We start from the raw sequence: 15,743 nt of genomic DNA, 5'->3' as shown, positions 1-15,743 counted from the left end.
GTACTATGGATACTGCTGAATTTGAGTTTTACCCTTTTTTTTGTCACTTTAAATACGCTTATTATTCAACTTCTTGGTGTCTAGTATATAACAAAAGCGTAAAACATTTTTGTCGCTTGCACTTAAGGTCAATACCAACTATCTGAATTTTCTTTCTGAAATAAAGTTGAATTAACCTGTCAAGAGTTTTAAATCCTGTAAAACCTTTAAAACCTGTACATTGTAACACATTTATTTATTATTTACTGATTACTATTTATTCTTTTTAAAATTATTTGCCTTATTGAGACATCTGGAAGATTGCCGTAAGCCCTATCGGCTAAGGCGAGGACTAACTACATTGCAATTTTAGCAAATCATTTATTTGGTACCACTTGGGAGGATATTATCAACATAAAACAGGCTTAATGCAAGAATTACACAAGAAACTGCAAATGAGCAATTGAACTCTTTGTGTCTTTTACTTGGAATACAGCTGTCATTAAAAGCTGTAGCTCGGTGGTTCTTTTGGGGATTTTGTTTCTTTTGATGTGAGCCTTGACAAATTAAAGAATCTGTAGCTTTTGGCAGGTTTTGTTTTGGATATATATTTTCAACTGGAGGTAAGAACTGCTTGTTCACACCCCCTGATAGGACTCATGTGATGACAACAGATGTGCTACAGATAATTTGGCAGTTAAAACAGTGTGTTTATAAATCTAGCTGGTTTTAAGCACAAACTAGTCGGCTTGTGTTTAGGGAAAGGTTGTGTTGTCAGTTAACCAAACATTTCTTAATTTAAATTTAATTTTAATAGTTATTTTAAGGTTATAATAGGTTACTGTCGTGATTAAATCACAAAATGCTGACTTTTCATCTGAAACTGAAAGTGAACAGTTGTCTACTGGATCTGAGTACCTTCTTTGCCCTTCATGGTCATAAAAAAGGCCACAAACCAAAATTTGTTGGTCATGTTATAAATTTATTCTATTTATCACAAGTTTTCCTGGAGCTTTAACCCCTTTAGATTTTATCCTCCTCTCGCTGCACATGAGATGAAGGTGAAATTGTTCCAGAAACCTCTCCTCGCCTTCTGCTACTTTCTTTGCCCCATCATAATTACCGTGGCCCTTTGTCACTTGAACATAAATACGTTTATTTTATTCTGGGGCAATTGTAGAAGTGACTCATCCTGCCTCGCACAAGGCCACTGGAAATAAAAGGTAACTATAGGCAATCATAAGCTGATTGCACTAAAGACCTATGGGGTTGATTTTTTTTTTATGGGAGAAAATCACCACTGATATTGTCTCTTGAGTCACACAGTCAATTTAACTATTTTAAATTCTTTGACCTCTTCCACTTACCCATGACATTACATCCTTTCGGGAAATTGTTATTGTTTCTTATCTTCTGCACTGTTGTTGAGGGGTCAGCTCAATTCCCCTGTAAACTTTTTCCAAGTCCTCTGGACAGAAAGCAAAGCCAAGGATGAGGAGGGAAGTAATCAGGGAGCAAAGTGCTTCACTAAAGCAAAGTCATTCAGTTAATGGGATTTTCCCGGTGTTGTCGGTACAGAAAAGATACCTCGCTATCGATCTCTGTCGCTCACCTCTGATGAGTGCTGATCAAAAACCTATTTCAAATCTGCCATCTCTTATTGTATGTCCGGACAGAAGACTGGAGGAGGAGGCGTTAGTGGAGATAAGACAAAAGAAAGGAAAATAATAATTAAAAAACAAATCAAGGTGCCAAGACAACAAAAGAGCTCTGGTGGGAAAGTAAGCGAAAGAGAAGGGAATAGAGGAGTACTCAAGTTGCAGCTCAGATGCTTTCATCTGTCACATCTTAGATGTTTCAAATCTATTCAAATTGACTGGAGTGCGCTGATTGGCAGCCACTTCACTGGTCCCCAAGATAAATAGAGATGCATTAACAAGAATTAGCCAAAATGCAGAAAGTGTGTGGATAATTAAGTACACCCCAGTGTCAGTTGCTTGTAACCGTTTTATCAGCAATAACTTGAAGTAATTGTTTTCTGTTTGACTTTATTAGTCTCTCATATCATTCTGGAGGGATTCTGGTCTTTTGTTTTTGTGTTTTTGTGTTTTTTACAATGTTGTATCAGGTCATTGTGGTTTGTGGTTTTATTTATGCAAAGCTCTATAAAAGTCCCACCACAGCTTAGGTCTAGACATTGAAAGAGCCATTAAAACATATTGATTCTTTTCTTTTTCAGTCGTTCTGTTGGAGGTTTACTGCTGTTCTTGGGATTATTGTCCTGTTGTGTGACACAATTTAGGTCAAAGCTTTAGCTGTCATACAGATAGTTTCACTTTTGACTATTGAATACTATGATGCATAGAAACGCTCAAGGTCCCCCGCTCCTGTGGCAGGCTAAATCATCACCCCTCCACCAATATATCTGATAGAGTATGGAGTGTTTCTGCTGATATATTATGTTTGGTTTTTACCCAATGTGGTTCTGTGCATCATGATTGAACATCTGACTCTCATCCGTTCCAGAAGTCTTATAGTTGGGAATTTGCTTGGGGTGAATATGCTGGGATGTCCATTACTTTTTTGTTTTGTTTTCAACATTCGAATAATCTTTCTCACTTTAAAATGATGGACTCCAAATTGCTTGGAAATTCCCTCATAACATTTCCCAGATTTATAGGCACTGACAACTGCTTCTTTAGGATCGTTGCTGAGGTGTTTTTCCTGCTTGGCATTGTGTTAAAACACACCTGATTGCTCCAGACCAGCAAACTGCTTTTGTAAACACTTCCTAATGATCAGTTAATCAAGTGCATTTGATTAAAGCAGCACCTGACTGTTACTTAACCTCTTAATTCATATGGAAGCAATAAGGGTGTACATAATATTTCACACACGGGCATAATTTTCTCAAATAAATAATGACACGGTGTAATATATTGTATTATTGTATATCTCAGGTTTATTTGGCTAATTTTAAGACCTGTTATGGACCAGATGTTTTGTTTATTATGTCCTTATACATAAATTTTAGTATATATGTATATATTATATTTTGACTATAGTTGCTGATGAAACTGTTCAGCTACATCAAAATCAATATGCAGCTCACTGATACAGACTATCATAACATGTTGTGATTATGATAGTCTTACTCAGTTCCATTACTGCAAAATATAGAGGACTGCAACAAGTATGTAATAAATAATTAGAGGTATATCGTAATGACTCCATCATATTTCAACATTTTTAAAGCACAATGGTGAATGGTTGAGAAAGTGGATCAGTTTTTTGCTAATATTAGACTTTCACTGATCAGTGTTTACCAAAACATATACATGCTCATGGAGGAACAAAAAAATAACTTATGCAAAACAATTGTCCAGGTAGGATTGTATATCAAAGTGCAATATCTAAAGCAGAAAACCCAAAGAGCCTCCAACCTTCATAGCAGCTTTAGGATACTTAATATCTGTGAAGTATCTGGAATAAACTCTGTTGACCCGATGTACCCTGTATTCAGATGTATTCTGTTTCCCTTCCAGGACTGGCTGAGTAAGTTTGGGTACCTCCCGCCACCTGATCCCGTGACTGGCCAGCTTCAGACCAAGGAGGCCCTGACCAACGCTATCAAAGCCATGCAGAAATTTGGAGGGCTAAGAGAGACTGGAGTGTTGGGTATGAGGCTGTGTTTGTTTGAAGCGGCTGTGTGAAATCTGTCACATTTGCTGGATGGAGGCAGCATGCACTGAATAACTAATGACATCCTGTAATGCAATCCAATCAAGAAAACCACAGAATTTTCCATATAGTTGAATCAGCACCTCTCTGATGCAATCAAACTCCTTTCTCTCTCCCTTCTCTCTCTTTCTCTCTCTATTTGTTTTTAGACCAAGCCACCCTGGGCCTAATGAAAACACCCAGATGTTCTCTCCCAGATGTGTCTGAAGCTGAGGGCACAATGGGGCGCAGGAAACGAAGCCTGACTCCTCAGAATAAATGGAATAAGAGACATTTGTCCTGGAGGTAAGGGTCATCAAAATTATTATTATTATAGCGATACAAGGTACTATGCACACATTCATACATAGATGGGTGACCAAGTGTTTAGTATTAGGCTACATTAGGGAAAAAACATTTTCTTCCATCTGTGCATCTTTTGATAGATTACAGGACGCTTCTTGTGATCTAAAGGCTTCTACACTTTAGATTAAATTTAGTTGAAGGCACATTCATTTTGTAAAACATTCTTATTAGAGACCTTGAACCAACATCAAACAAGCCTGTCCTCTCAGAAGATGCACACATATTCCTCAGAATTTGTCATGAGATGTTTCAATTAAAGTGTTTTCTCAGTATTGCACCAAGATACCACAAGTTAATATAAAAATTGTATATACAGACACTAAACTCCACTAAGAGAACATTAAATGGTCTAACTGTGTAGTGCTGCTCTAATTAAATGAGTTTTCCATTGAAAATCTGTCTTATATCTGTCTAACTGTAGTTAGACTTAGTTATGTGGATTTAAATGTGATCAAGAGTCACTGCAAATTAATTAATTAGTTAAAACCACAGAAATTTCAGAACCAAATTGTAGGAAATCCAAACTTACCACGTTATTTGTACTCAGTTGGAACCACTTTTGCCTTCAGAATTGGCCAAATTCTTCATGGTATAGATTAAACAAGGTGCTGGAAATATTCCTAAGGATTTTAGTCCATACTGGCATGATCCATGATGGACATCTCGTGTTCCACCACATCTAAGAGGTGCTCTATTAGATCGTATTCAAAAGGCCTCCAGCGTCACCAGATCTCGAACTCATTGTCATGTTCAAGAAACTGGTATGAGATGATCTGGGCTGTGTGACAGGAAGTAGAGTGGGCGATTTACCAAACATAATGTTGGTGGGTTTTATCCCTGGCTCCTTCAGCCTGCATGTTGAAGTGTCCTTGGCCAAGATAGTGAGTTTCCACCGCTGCATACATCTGAGTGTGAGTGTTTGATTAGGTTAGGTCAGTGGTTCCCAAACTTTTTTTGCTGGGCCCCCTTTCTTTTACATGAAAAATGTTTGCGCCCCCCACCCCCCACTCACTAACACATCCTCCAACCACACACACCCATATTCTCCTCCATTGCGGTTTATTTCACACCTCAAACATTTAGTAAACAATTATGCTAATACAAGCAATCTGCAATAAATTACTGGTAGAAAGAAAATAAACTACTAACTCTTTTACGCTACATCCACACCTACACGGGTATTTTTGAAAACGCAGCTGTTTCGTCCACACGTGAACAGCGTTTGGAATCACCGAAAACTGAGATTTTTTTTTTAAAACTCGTTTTTTGCATTTACGTGTGGACGAGGAATACAGAGTTCGTCAGGCAATGTCAAAGGTATGTGTCTTTTATCACGTCAAGCTGTGCGCCATGTTTTTGTTTACATGAGATGAATTGCAGAATTGCAGATAGAGACAAAATACTATTACTGTTAATCTGACTGTGTTCAGGTTTTACACGCAGTTACTGTCCCTCCATTTACAAAGGCAGAGGCATCACGGTGTGATTATTTTACGTGTAGTTGTTGTTGTTTTTTTCCTGTGTAATAATATTCAACATTGCTATCAATACATTTTTTTAAAAAATGCCTCTCTGTACAAAATGGGTTTAAAAACATAAACAACTGTGGGATACTGTTTGTCCGTGATTTGAAGAGCCAAGGGAAAACCAATTCTGCAGTGGAGACCTACCTCGGCACTTGTGCAGGTGAAACCAAAGGGAAGGGATATGCTTCACCATATTTTCTAGTCTTTGGCTAGAATGAAATTGGTTTGGAAACATATTCAGCTATGCTTCATCTCCTGCTTTGCATTTCTGTGGGCGCCCCGTGCTAGCAGTGTCCAAGCGTTTTGTTTTTTTCCTTTTCATACGGTGCCATGGCTCTGCAGCGGGCCCCACACTTTGGGAAGGTCTGGGTTAGGTTAAGTTTAAATACAATGAGTTGCTGCAGTGTGATTTGTTAATTATGTGATAAAGTGGCTGGTCAGTGTATAATTGCTGTTCTTTTTTTTTCAAAATAACAAGGAAACCAAAGTATATTTAGAAATGGAAATGTTAGTAGCCAAAAGTGTATGCTTCAAACTACTCTGAACACTTGATTTCCTAAGTTATGTGCTTACCTCATCATGGTCATCGCTTTAGGCATACCAAACCTTTGCACTCCGACTACTCTAGAAATAAGCTCAATAAGTCTCCCTTTAACTGTTGCTAAATTCAGGCGTTCCCTGTGTTGTCATGAATTATGAGGTTTTATAAAGTATTGTATTTAGGTAAACAGGAAACTGAAAATTGTTTGAAGATGCCATCCAACAAGAGTGGATAATGCCCTAGGTGTGCTTTAAAAAAAATTCTGTAGTTTAAATTGTGATACTTTTTTGTGTTGAGTCCAAAAGGTATTGAAGTGGTTTCTAATAATGTTTTGAAACATAATGAACCTGATCAATGTAGCCTTTTGATTTTTTTTTAATGTTGTAAATAAGAGCAAATCTTAAGTCAAAAACCCTATGAGTGACTTTCACTGAATTACTAGCTGCAGTGGAACCTTACTTGGATGGCTATGGATGGGAGAAGTGATGAGCTATGCTGGTTTCAGTCAACAGAAATACTTCAAATGCTTTGAGGATAACAGTAACCATTGACCTGCTGTCATGGTCCTGTGTCTTTGACTCAGTGTTGAGTTTGGACTTTCAATGTCTGTTACTTAACATTTTCAGTTAGACTCTTATTTTGTTAATTAGTTTTAGTTATGTGGGTTATGTTCACAGTTTGTATTTCGTTTCTTGTTTTATTTGTTTCCCCCAAATCTTTCTTTCTGTGTTAGGTGTTTCTTTGTCTTATTACATCCTCTTTTATTTTGGTAACCGTGTCTTGTGTACACCAAATGTTTCTGTTTTGCTTCTTCCGTCTTGTTTTTTGGGATTAGTTTCAGCTGTGTATCATTACCGTGGTGTGACCCATATTTGTGATTCCATTTGGAGCCTGATTTTGCCTTTGTTCTTTGTTATGTTGTATTGTTGTCTGGATGTGTGTGTTCTGTTGGTAGGTTTTTGCTATCTTCAGCCTCAGTAAAGGTTTGCTTTTTGTTCACTTTAAGTTAATCTTCAAGTCTGCATTGTGGGTCCCAAATCAATGCAATACAATTCATAACACCTCCCATCAGAGTCTTGCTAGGGTTCTTGCAAGCCACCCAATAAATAAACAATAACCCTAGAACTGGTAAAGAAAGCAAAGAGGAGAGTATTTCTTTAGGCTGCCTTTGAATAAAGTTGGTCTGGTCATCCGTGACCATGTGAGGAACCAGAGAATACTGTTAGACCGTGTAGGAGGAAGCAGTGAAACATATGGTTGGTCTGTGATTTACCCACACTATCAGCATTCATTCAACATTGAGCTGCCATAATCTCTTGTGTGGGAAAGTGTGTGTGCAGAATATGAAATACACACATGAAATTTGAAACATGGAAAGCCAGCACACAAGCATAGACAAAATACAAAATATGCACATACTCACAGGTGTATGTGCATGTCTCTCTCCTGGTGGGCTTTAACTGTCTTTTTCTTCTTTTTGCCTCTTCCTTGCACCTCTGTCAATCAAACATCAGCTCACTCTACTCAGAAATAAGACAGCCTCGACTTCAGCCCATAAAACACCTTTGTATTCACAGCAGTCAGTGCAGATCCAGAGAGATTTTAAGGTGCAGATTTTTAGTAATTTATCATAACAAAGTATTGAAATTCTGCATAAACTCCCCTCTATTGGGTGTTTTCGGTTGAAGCTGTAATGCTTGCACAGAAATATCCTGTCTGCTTGGTTTAGAAAATTGTTGTTGTTTTTTTATCACATTATTTGTTGTACCTCTGCTTTATTAGATTTCATGAGTGAATAACAGAACGTGTGGCTATCAGCTAATGGGTTGGATGTAATGTGACAGTCATATAAAATGTTTATTTGCCAAGAAGAACAGAAGAAATAAGAAAGAATAATATTTATATATCTGAAATTTACATGTTGCAGCATGCAGTGTTAATTTGAATTATTTCATCATGCAGTGAGAATGTCACTGTGTATGGGCGAAATCTTTATTGATGTTACATTAATCTGAGCAGAGCAAACAACAAAATGCTAACCACACAGATGACTAAAAATAAAGAGGATAAATATACACATTGCTCACAAGAAGTCAAAATAACCTAGAAGAAGAACATCGTGTTTTTGGCAAAGTGGTTCTTCTTACATATTCCATTTCAATAAAGCAAGAAGAAAGTAAAGGTGAAGATATCTGAAGGGAAAATATAAATAAATAAAAAAACCTGATCATTAAATAAAACATACAGCTTTGGAGTCTAAGGGACTTCAAACAATGAGTTGAAACAAAACAGTACAATTATAAAATAAAAGTGATAATATTGCATAATATTTTATAAAATTCCTTTGGCTTACCTCAGTAACTCAAAATGTTATGGTCCATTGTACAGCTACCTCAGGAGAAAGCTTAAATTAGCATGTACCCACACCAGTCACGGCTATACCCCCCTCACCACTGACCCGCTGGCCTGTGCTCGCACTGCACTTAGTAATCAGCAGGATCAATTTGTCCCCGCAGCTCAGCTCCTCTCTCATACTCGCATTTTGGGGGGTTTTTTTATGAAGCACTGGTCCATCTCACATATTTGGCATTAACAATAGCCAGTACTGTGGTGTATGGATGAAGTGGTGTCACTTCACGGCAAGAAGGTCCTAGATTTGAATCCAGTCTGGAGCCTTTCTTTGTGGAGTTTGGAATATGCAAAGGCATGCAGGGGATTAAGTTTACTGTAATTGTGTGTATGGCTGTTTCTACCTGTGACAATCTATAACCTTGGCAAAGTGTACCATGACAACTGGGATGGGCTCCAGTCGCCCCCTCAATTATATAAGTAGAATAAAATGGATGGATGGTCTTGATAAAGAGATTTTTACCCAGGCAGTTGTAGATTAGGGTTCGGTAGTGGTCAGGAAACAGTTCACTTAACACCAGGAGACAGCACCCAGCGATCCCAGTACTCAAACGAACCCTCTTGACGGGTCCAAAGCTGTCACACACTGAACAGATAGGCTGGGGTGTGTACCTCCTTAAGCCACAAATAACTTTGTTGCTGATGACTGGTCGTAATTGGGCATTCCGTGATCTAGTTACCTAGGTAACCTTCTAATTTATTTACAACCAGGTTATATGTTAGTCAACAGTATCCTTCCCAGGATATGGGATCCTTATTCTTTAGTCACTCAATGCTGATTCTGTTTTTTTCTCTCTCTCTCTCTTTTTTAAAGAGTCTCTAGTCGCCACATTGCTGTGAATTTTTTTCCTGCGTGGATATAGCTTTTTTTGTTTAATTAAATTAAAAGTGATTCACAATATAGTAAAGTTTGCCATATTTAATGCACAGTTACCGTACTTGCATTAAGACTGTAATGGTTCAGTTTTGTCTTTGTCATACAATATGCAAAAGCAAGAAATAACTGCTTGTAATAGCAACAGAACATCAATAAATAAATATTATTATTATTATTGTTATTATTGATATTGCTGATATACAAACAGTAAAAATCACCATACAGAAAGAAATGGTTTTGATAAATGGTTATAGCTTTTAAGTTCCACGACTGAGATATGTCCAGGAGTTTCATGTTCTGCAAAATCATAAGCTTGGTTAACAATGATTGTGCAGTATCTGTTTCTACTGAAGACTATATTCATATTAATCACATCCTTTCAAGTTTTAACGAAGGAATCACGGTTAATGCTTAAACAGAACTTTGGTTTTTCTACTGGTGTTCATAGACATACACGTTCATTATATGCAGCATTTCATTTGTGACTCTTTCGGGGTCCCTCATCAAGCTAAGGTCTTCACCGTTATATATGGACTCTTTAATTAAAACGTCACATTAAGTTACAGTGAGAAGCAGAGACTCGCCCACTCGCTCCTGATTTAGCTCACCTCAGCACATTGACGGCATCTGATTGACTGGCACTTCACAGTCTCCCCTGCTTGTTCACACACATCATTCACATCATTATGTTCTGGAAATGTGCTAGGAGTAGGTGATGAGAGGTGGGTGTCAGATACTTCATGCAAAGGAATAAAGATAAGGGGCTAGGCTATTTATTTTAGCCTCTTAGAATTAAAGAATGCATTTTTCCACAATAGAAATGAGTAAGTGATTTTGGCTATGTGTTTTTTTTTCCTTTGAGAGCCTCTTTGCTAAGCGTGAGCCCTTAATCCCAATTTAACTCCTGCTTACCTCTTTCCTTTTTCTGTTGCACACACGCCGACACACCACGCTTCACTCAACCCAAGTATGTTATAGACATCAACGGCCTAGTTGTGTAACAGCTCACTGTTAGCTCATTACCTCATATTGTTAGCCCATTATCACAGCAGACAGCCAGGCAGTCATTAGCAGTCCCACTGATAACTCAAACAGATAGGTGTAGCGAGCTGAGCAGAGCTAAGAAAAAAACAAAAAACAAAATGGGGAGGATGATGAGAATAACAAAGAAGAGAAGAGGCAAACATGAAGAGCAAGATTGCATTTTTTCCCCCTCTACATTCATTAAATCATGGAGCTAGATTTTATTGGATTGCAAAGTCACCAACTCCCATCCATCTCTTTAGACTTGCACTATCATCTTTCTAATCAAGTAAATGAACAGAGTACAAGAACGAGCGGCGTAGGAGCCCAAACACAGCCTTAATGACCACGAAAATGAATGTAGGTCCACAATGGCATCATTCTCTTTACGTATTGCGATGTATCATCATTATATTTATGTCCTCTTGGGGTACAGCCATACTAATTTGTTTTAGTTTTAAAATGTGTAACTTTTTATACATTTACGCCTAGCATCCAAATAAAGACTTTTAGAAACAGTGCTGATCTAGTGAAAATGCTGACACCCACATTCACTTTTCCTTAATGGGTCTCATAGCTAAAATACACTAATTATTCTCACATACTTTTACTGATTTTCCTCTTCCTTCGGGGTGATCAGTTTCCCATTCCTAGCCTTCCTCTGCCAGTAGATAATCTCACCCTATTTGCTTTGCTATGACTCCTAACCTACGTTTTCCATGATGCCAAATCAAGCAAACCAACATCTGGTCAACCAGTCATCTGCTTTCTTGCACCAGCATACCCAGTGCATGTGAATGATCTTGTGATCTTTTCAGAGACAGAGATTATTCCTGACATTGTGCTAAAACACTAGTCTGGACAGAGCTTGTTTGATTCTTAGAGCTGTGTTTTTAAAAGATAGATACAAGATAAAGATGTGGTTGGATTTCAGCTTCGAAATATTAAAGAAAAGGACAGGATTTGCTTTCACTAACCTTACAAGCATTGAAAAGCTCCATATTTTTAGGACACCATGCTGTTGAATTCCTCCTCATCTAAATATAACTACCTCGGACACCCTTCACAACTCAGCCAGCAGTAAATCTTTATTTCTTTTAATAAATGGAACCAGAAGAAGAAAAAAAAAGAAATCTGCACATATAATGCTACTGTTCATCGGCAGTACTCATCATGAGAATGGAAAAAAAACAAAAGAGATTCCAAACAGTGGTGGCACTGGAGGAAAGTGACAAAGATGCGAGAAATATGTGCAAACTTAATTCCATTCTACATATTAAGACCCCAGTAGCACAGGTTTGGAGTAGGTCAGTAGGTCACCAACTAATAACCAGTGGTTGCTAGGGAAAAATGTTTATTTCCTGACTGGTTGTCAGTGGTTACTGGAGATTGCTGGCAGTCACTGTGAAATCGATTGCAGACTCGCAGACCTAGAGACTGGTCACTGACCTCCTGGAAGCGGTTGGTTGCTAGAAACTATATATAAACTAAACTATAAAAACTATGTATAAATTATCAGAAAATTATTAAAACATGACATGCAATCTGTTAGGTGGGAGTTTAAGGCTCTTTAAACTTCTTAAGCAATTTTAAGCATCCTTAAAGATCTCTGAACTCATCGCATGATGATGATCCAAGACCGTTCTCTCTTCCCACACAGATCACCCATACCACAATTCATGGATAGTCTGTATGAGACGAGAAGACATATAAATTAAATCTCAATTTAAAACAAAGTTTTTTGGGAGGGGGGTTTGTACATGGTGTTTGCACAAACACAGGTTTACTCTGCTGGATGGAATGAATGCCATCAGTAATAAACTGTCTTCTCAGCCCAGGCAGAATGCACCTTGGATTGATCTTATATATACATATATGAGAAATGCCTATACTGTAGAGCAAACGTGCCTCCCAGAACAAATGAATCAATAAAATTCTATTTCTATTGCACCTGTCATACGGGTTAGCACAGTTCAAAGGGCTTCACTGATGAATGGTCACAGGACACAAGACGCACAAACCAAAGAATGAAATAAAAAATAAATTGAAAAGATAAACATGGAAAGGACAAAGAATAAAAACAGGATTAAAAGCATCAGTAATAATGATGATTATAGAAAAGAGCTTGATCGAATCTAGACTAAAAGCTGGTTAAAAGAGACTGAAAGAAATCACAACACTGAAAGCTATAACCTGCCATAATTCTGGCACTGCGAAGTTCTCTGAAATTGTTTCCCTCTCCTGGCATTTGAGGCCACTAACCTGTGAAATTGCTTGGTAGATCCTTAAGAATAACTATAACACCGTTATCCTATTAGGGACCGAGATTTCACATCAGCATCGTAGAGTCGGTGACTGCAACAAACAGGAAAGAAAGGGAATGAGAAAAGAGGGAGATGCAGACTGAAAGGGGGAGAGACCGATATTTTTGGAAGAGGGTAGACTCACGCAGAGCCTTTTAATTTAGTGACTTTCATCTTCAGCCTAAATGACATGGTGTGTGTGTGTGTGTGCGTGTGTGTGCGTGTGTAAGAGATATATATCTAAGAATTTTTTGGTTTAATACACAGTCTGAGTCTGTCTTTGGAATATTTTCCCGTTTTTGTGAGTCTGTGTCTCAGTGTTTGAGCCACATTATACATGTGTGCATCTAAAATGCATATGAATCACCATCTGCTATATGAGCTTTCAATTTGCAGGGTAATCAGCTTATGTCTACGGAGGGTAGTGGAGCACAGGAGGTGAATATTAGGTGTGTGTGCCTGTGTGTTTGCGTGCACATGTACTTTTTAGCATCACTTTTGATGTCAGCTCATGTCTCTGTGGAGCAGCAAAACCACAGGAGGTAAAAGCCTGCTGAGAGGCTGAAGGCGGGGGACAGCAAAAGAGCGTTAGAGGTTTCTTCATGTTTTTCTCTCCCTCACTCTGCATTTTGCCATCGCGCTCCACTTTCCTCCCTGCCTGTCCTCAACTGAATCATCACTCTGTGTTTTTGCCTGCAAAGGTCTTTAAGAAATATGCGGAAATTAAAAGTCAAACAGGTGAAATGTAATAAGAGTGTGTGTGTAGGTGTGTGTGTGCCCGCGCGCACGCCTGCCTGTATCAGCTTAGGTTAACACACACAGCATGGACACAGATACACAACTCCTTGCACAAAGTCTAGTTTGCTCTTACTTATTTGTCAAATGGAGGTCCAAATTATGCCATGAAATTAACCTAGTCATGAAAATTAACTCAACTTAATCAGCCTTCTGTCCATCCAACAAATTTCAAAGCCTTAATCAGGTATTCCTAATTCGTTGCAATAAGCACAATGTGCTCCTTCTGGTCCCAATTCCTTTATCTTCTTCCACCACCTTAGAGACTTAAAAGTCCACAGTCCAGTAATCCGGAAACTTCCAATAACCTGTGGCTTATGTTGAATTATCAAAAGGAAGGAGGTGTGATCAAAAGGTTCAGGAAATCAGCCTCTAAAAATCAAAAACCTAACCTGATTTTCCATCCATTTTTGGTTTTTTAATATCTTTTTTTTTCATCCACCCTTGTAAATGGCCTGTATTTGTATAGCGCTTTACTGGTCCCTAAGGACCCCAAAGCGCTTCACACATCCAGTCATCCACACACTGGTGATGGTAAGCTGCATTGTAGCCACAGCCACCCTGGGGCGCACTGACAGAGGCAAGGCTGCCGGACACTGGTGCCACCGGGCCCTCTGACCACCACCAGTAGGCAACAGGTGAAGTGTCTTGCCCAAGGACACAACGACCGAGACTGTCCAAGCCGGGGCTTGAACTGGCAATCTTCCGATTACAAGGCGAACTCCCAACTCTTGAGCCACAATCGCCCTGATCGTCACCATGGCTGCTATTTTACAATCGTTTCCTGTGTTTCAACACTTTGATCCAGGGACAGGAGAGTAATCGGGACAGTCAGTCAGATTTTTGATGGGCCGGTTCACGTTCTCCTCTCTCTTGGGCCAGTTTGGTGGGGAAAAATTATTTTGACAATTACTTTATTTTCTTCACAATTTCAATTCTTCTAGCAGTGCAAACCCTGCATCACAGTCGATCAGATGGGTTCTACCAATGAATCAGAGATATTAAGAGGAAAACATTGTTTTAAGGTCCCAGTATGATCTGTGTAATATTGCATAACAACTTTTAATGGCATGTTTTTGGAGCATCAGAGCTGCTGATATGCCCGCACAATGCTTCTGATCCCGATAAAAAGAGGCCATGAGTAAAGGGACAGTCTTTACAGAATTAAGTCATTTCATAAGTCAGCCTAATTTTAGCCTATTAAGACAAATTACCTATATTGTGCAGCACAAATAAACTGTGAACTATTATGATAGAAACTGTTAAAAAAAAGTTAAATACATTTCTCTACCATGAGAAAATGACATGGGCCAGTCTTTGGCCATGAATCTCCCAGGTTACCAGGTTAAAAAGAGGCAGTACCTGGCCCCTGCTTTTGTCCACCTTATTTTTAATTTACTGCTAGTGGACAAAGTCCAAAAAAAGGAAATTTAAGTTACTGTATGTGCTGATGTCCGTAAAAAAAAACAAAAAAAAACACCTCCTGCATTATCAATGTGCTTTGTGCAGGCACGCAATGGCAGGATGGAAAGCAGTTGTAGTTGTTTCTGCTGAATGTTCTCCCTCAGATGCCTCAGGTTGCTACGTGAGAACGCGTTGACAGACTCTCCCTGTGGCCAGCAATTCACAGTGCGCAACCGATGAGCACCTTCCTAGTCTCCACATTTGACACACTGCCTTCTGGCTTGGAAACTATGGACTCTTCAATAGAAAATTGCTGCAAACTGCTCGATTTTAGCCACAGACCCAGCTGTCATCACTGAAGATGGTCCTCCACGTGAAATCTTAGCCAGTTGATACAGAAGTTGCTGTTAATGCACATACTTGTAGGGAAATTGCGGGGCGTGCAATGTGGGTGGTCAGAGCGGCGCTTGCAGAGGATACTGCATGTCTGGATGTACACAAGTATTTTTGTAAAATAGAGATTTTCCACTTAATTTTGAAGAGCTGTCAAGCTGTCAATAGGTGGCAATATAACCTAACTGGAATTTGCCAATCAGACACAATAACAAACAATACATGGAACTAAAGAGTTGTTACATACGTACTCTAATCTAACGTTGTACACTGAACAAAAATATAAACGCAACACTTTTGTTTTTGCTCCCATTCCCCATGGGATGGACGTAGAGACCTAAAATTCATTCCAGATACACAATATAACCATCCCTCCCAAACAGTGGTCACAAATCAGTCCAAATGTG

The 15,743-nt window shown here is 38.7% G+C and overlaps 1 protein-coding gene across 1 annotated transcript in view; it reads left to right on the top strand.

Annotated features, from left to right (window-relative positions):
* The window catches only part of LOC102295173 (matrix metalloproteinase-17), a 103,233-nt gene that overhangs the window by 44,860 nt on the left and 42,630 nt on the right, over positions 1 to 15,743 (top strand). The window contains exons 2-3 of the mRNA XM_005931847.3: positions 3,525 to 3,657; positions 3,870 to 4,005. Of these exons, the coding sequence (XP_005931909.1) occupies positions 3,525 to 3,657; positions 3,870 to 4,005 (269 nt within the window). The remainder of the gene's footprint in view (positions 1 to 3,524; positions 3,658 to 3,869; positions 4,006 to 15,743) is intronic.

Source organism: Haplochromis burtoni, unplaced genomic scaffold (genome assembly GCF_018398535.1).
Source record: "Haplochromis burtoni strain Fernald_Lab_line unplaced genomic scaffold, NCSU_Asbu1 Contig_151, whole genome shotgun sequence".
Classification (NCBI taxonomy): domain Eukaryota; kingdom Metazoa; phylum Chordata; class Actinopteri; order Cichliformes; family Cichlidae; genus Haplochromis; species Haplochromis burtoni.
This window is presented reverse-complemented; position numbering and strand designations above follow the sequence as displayed.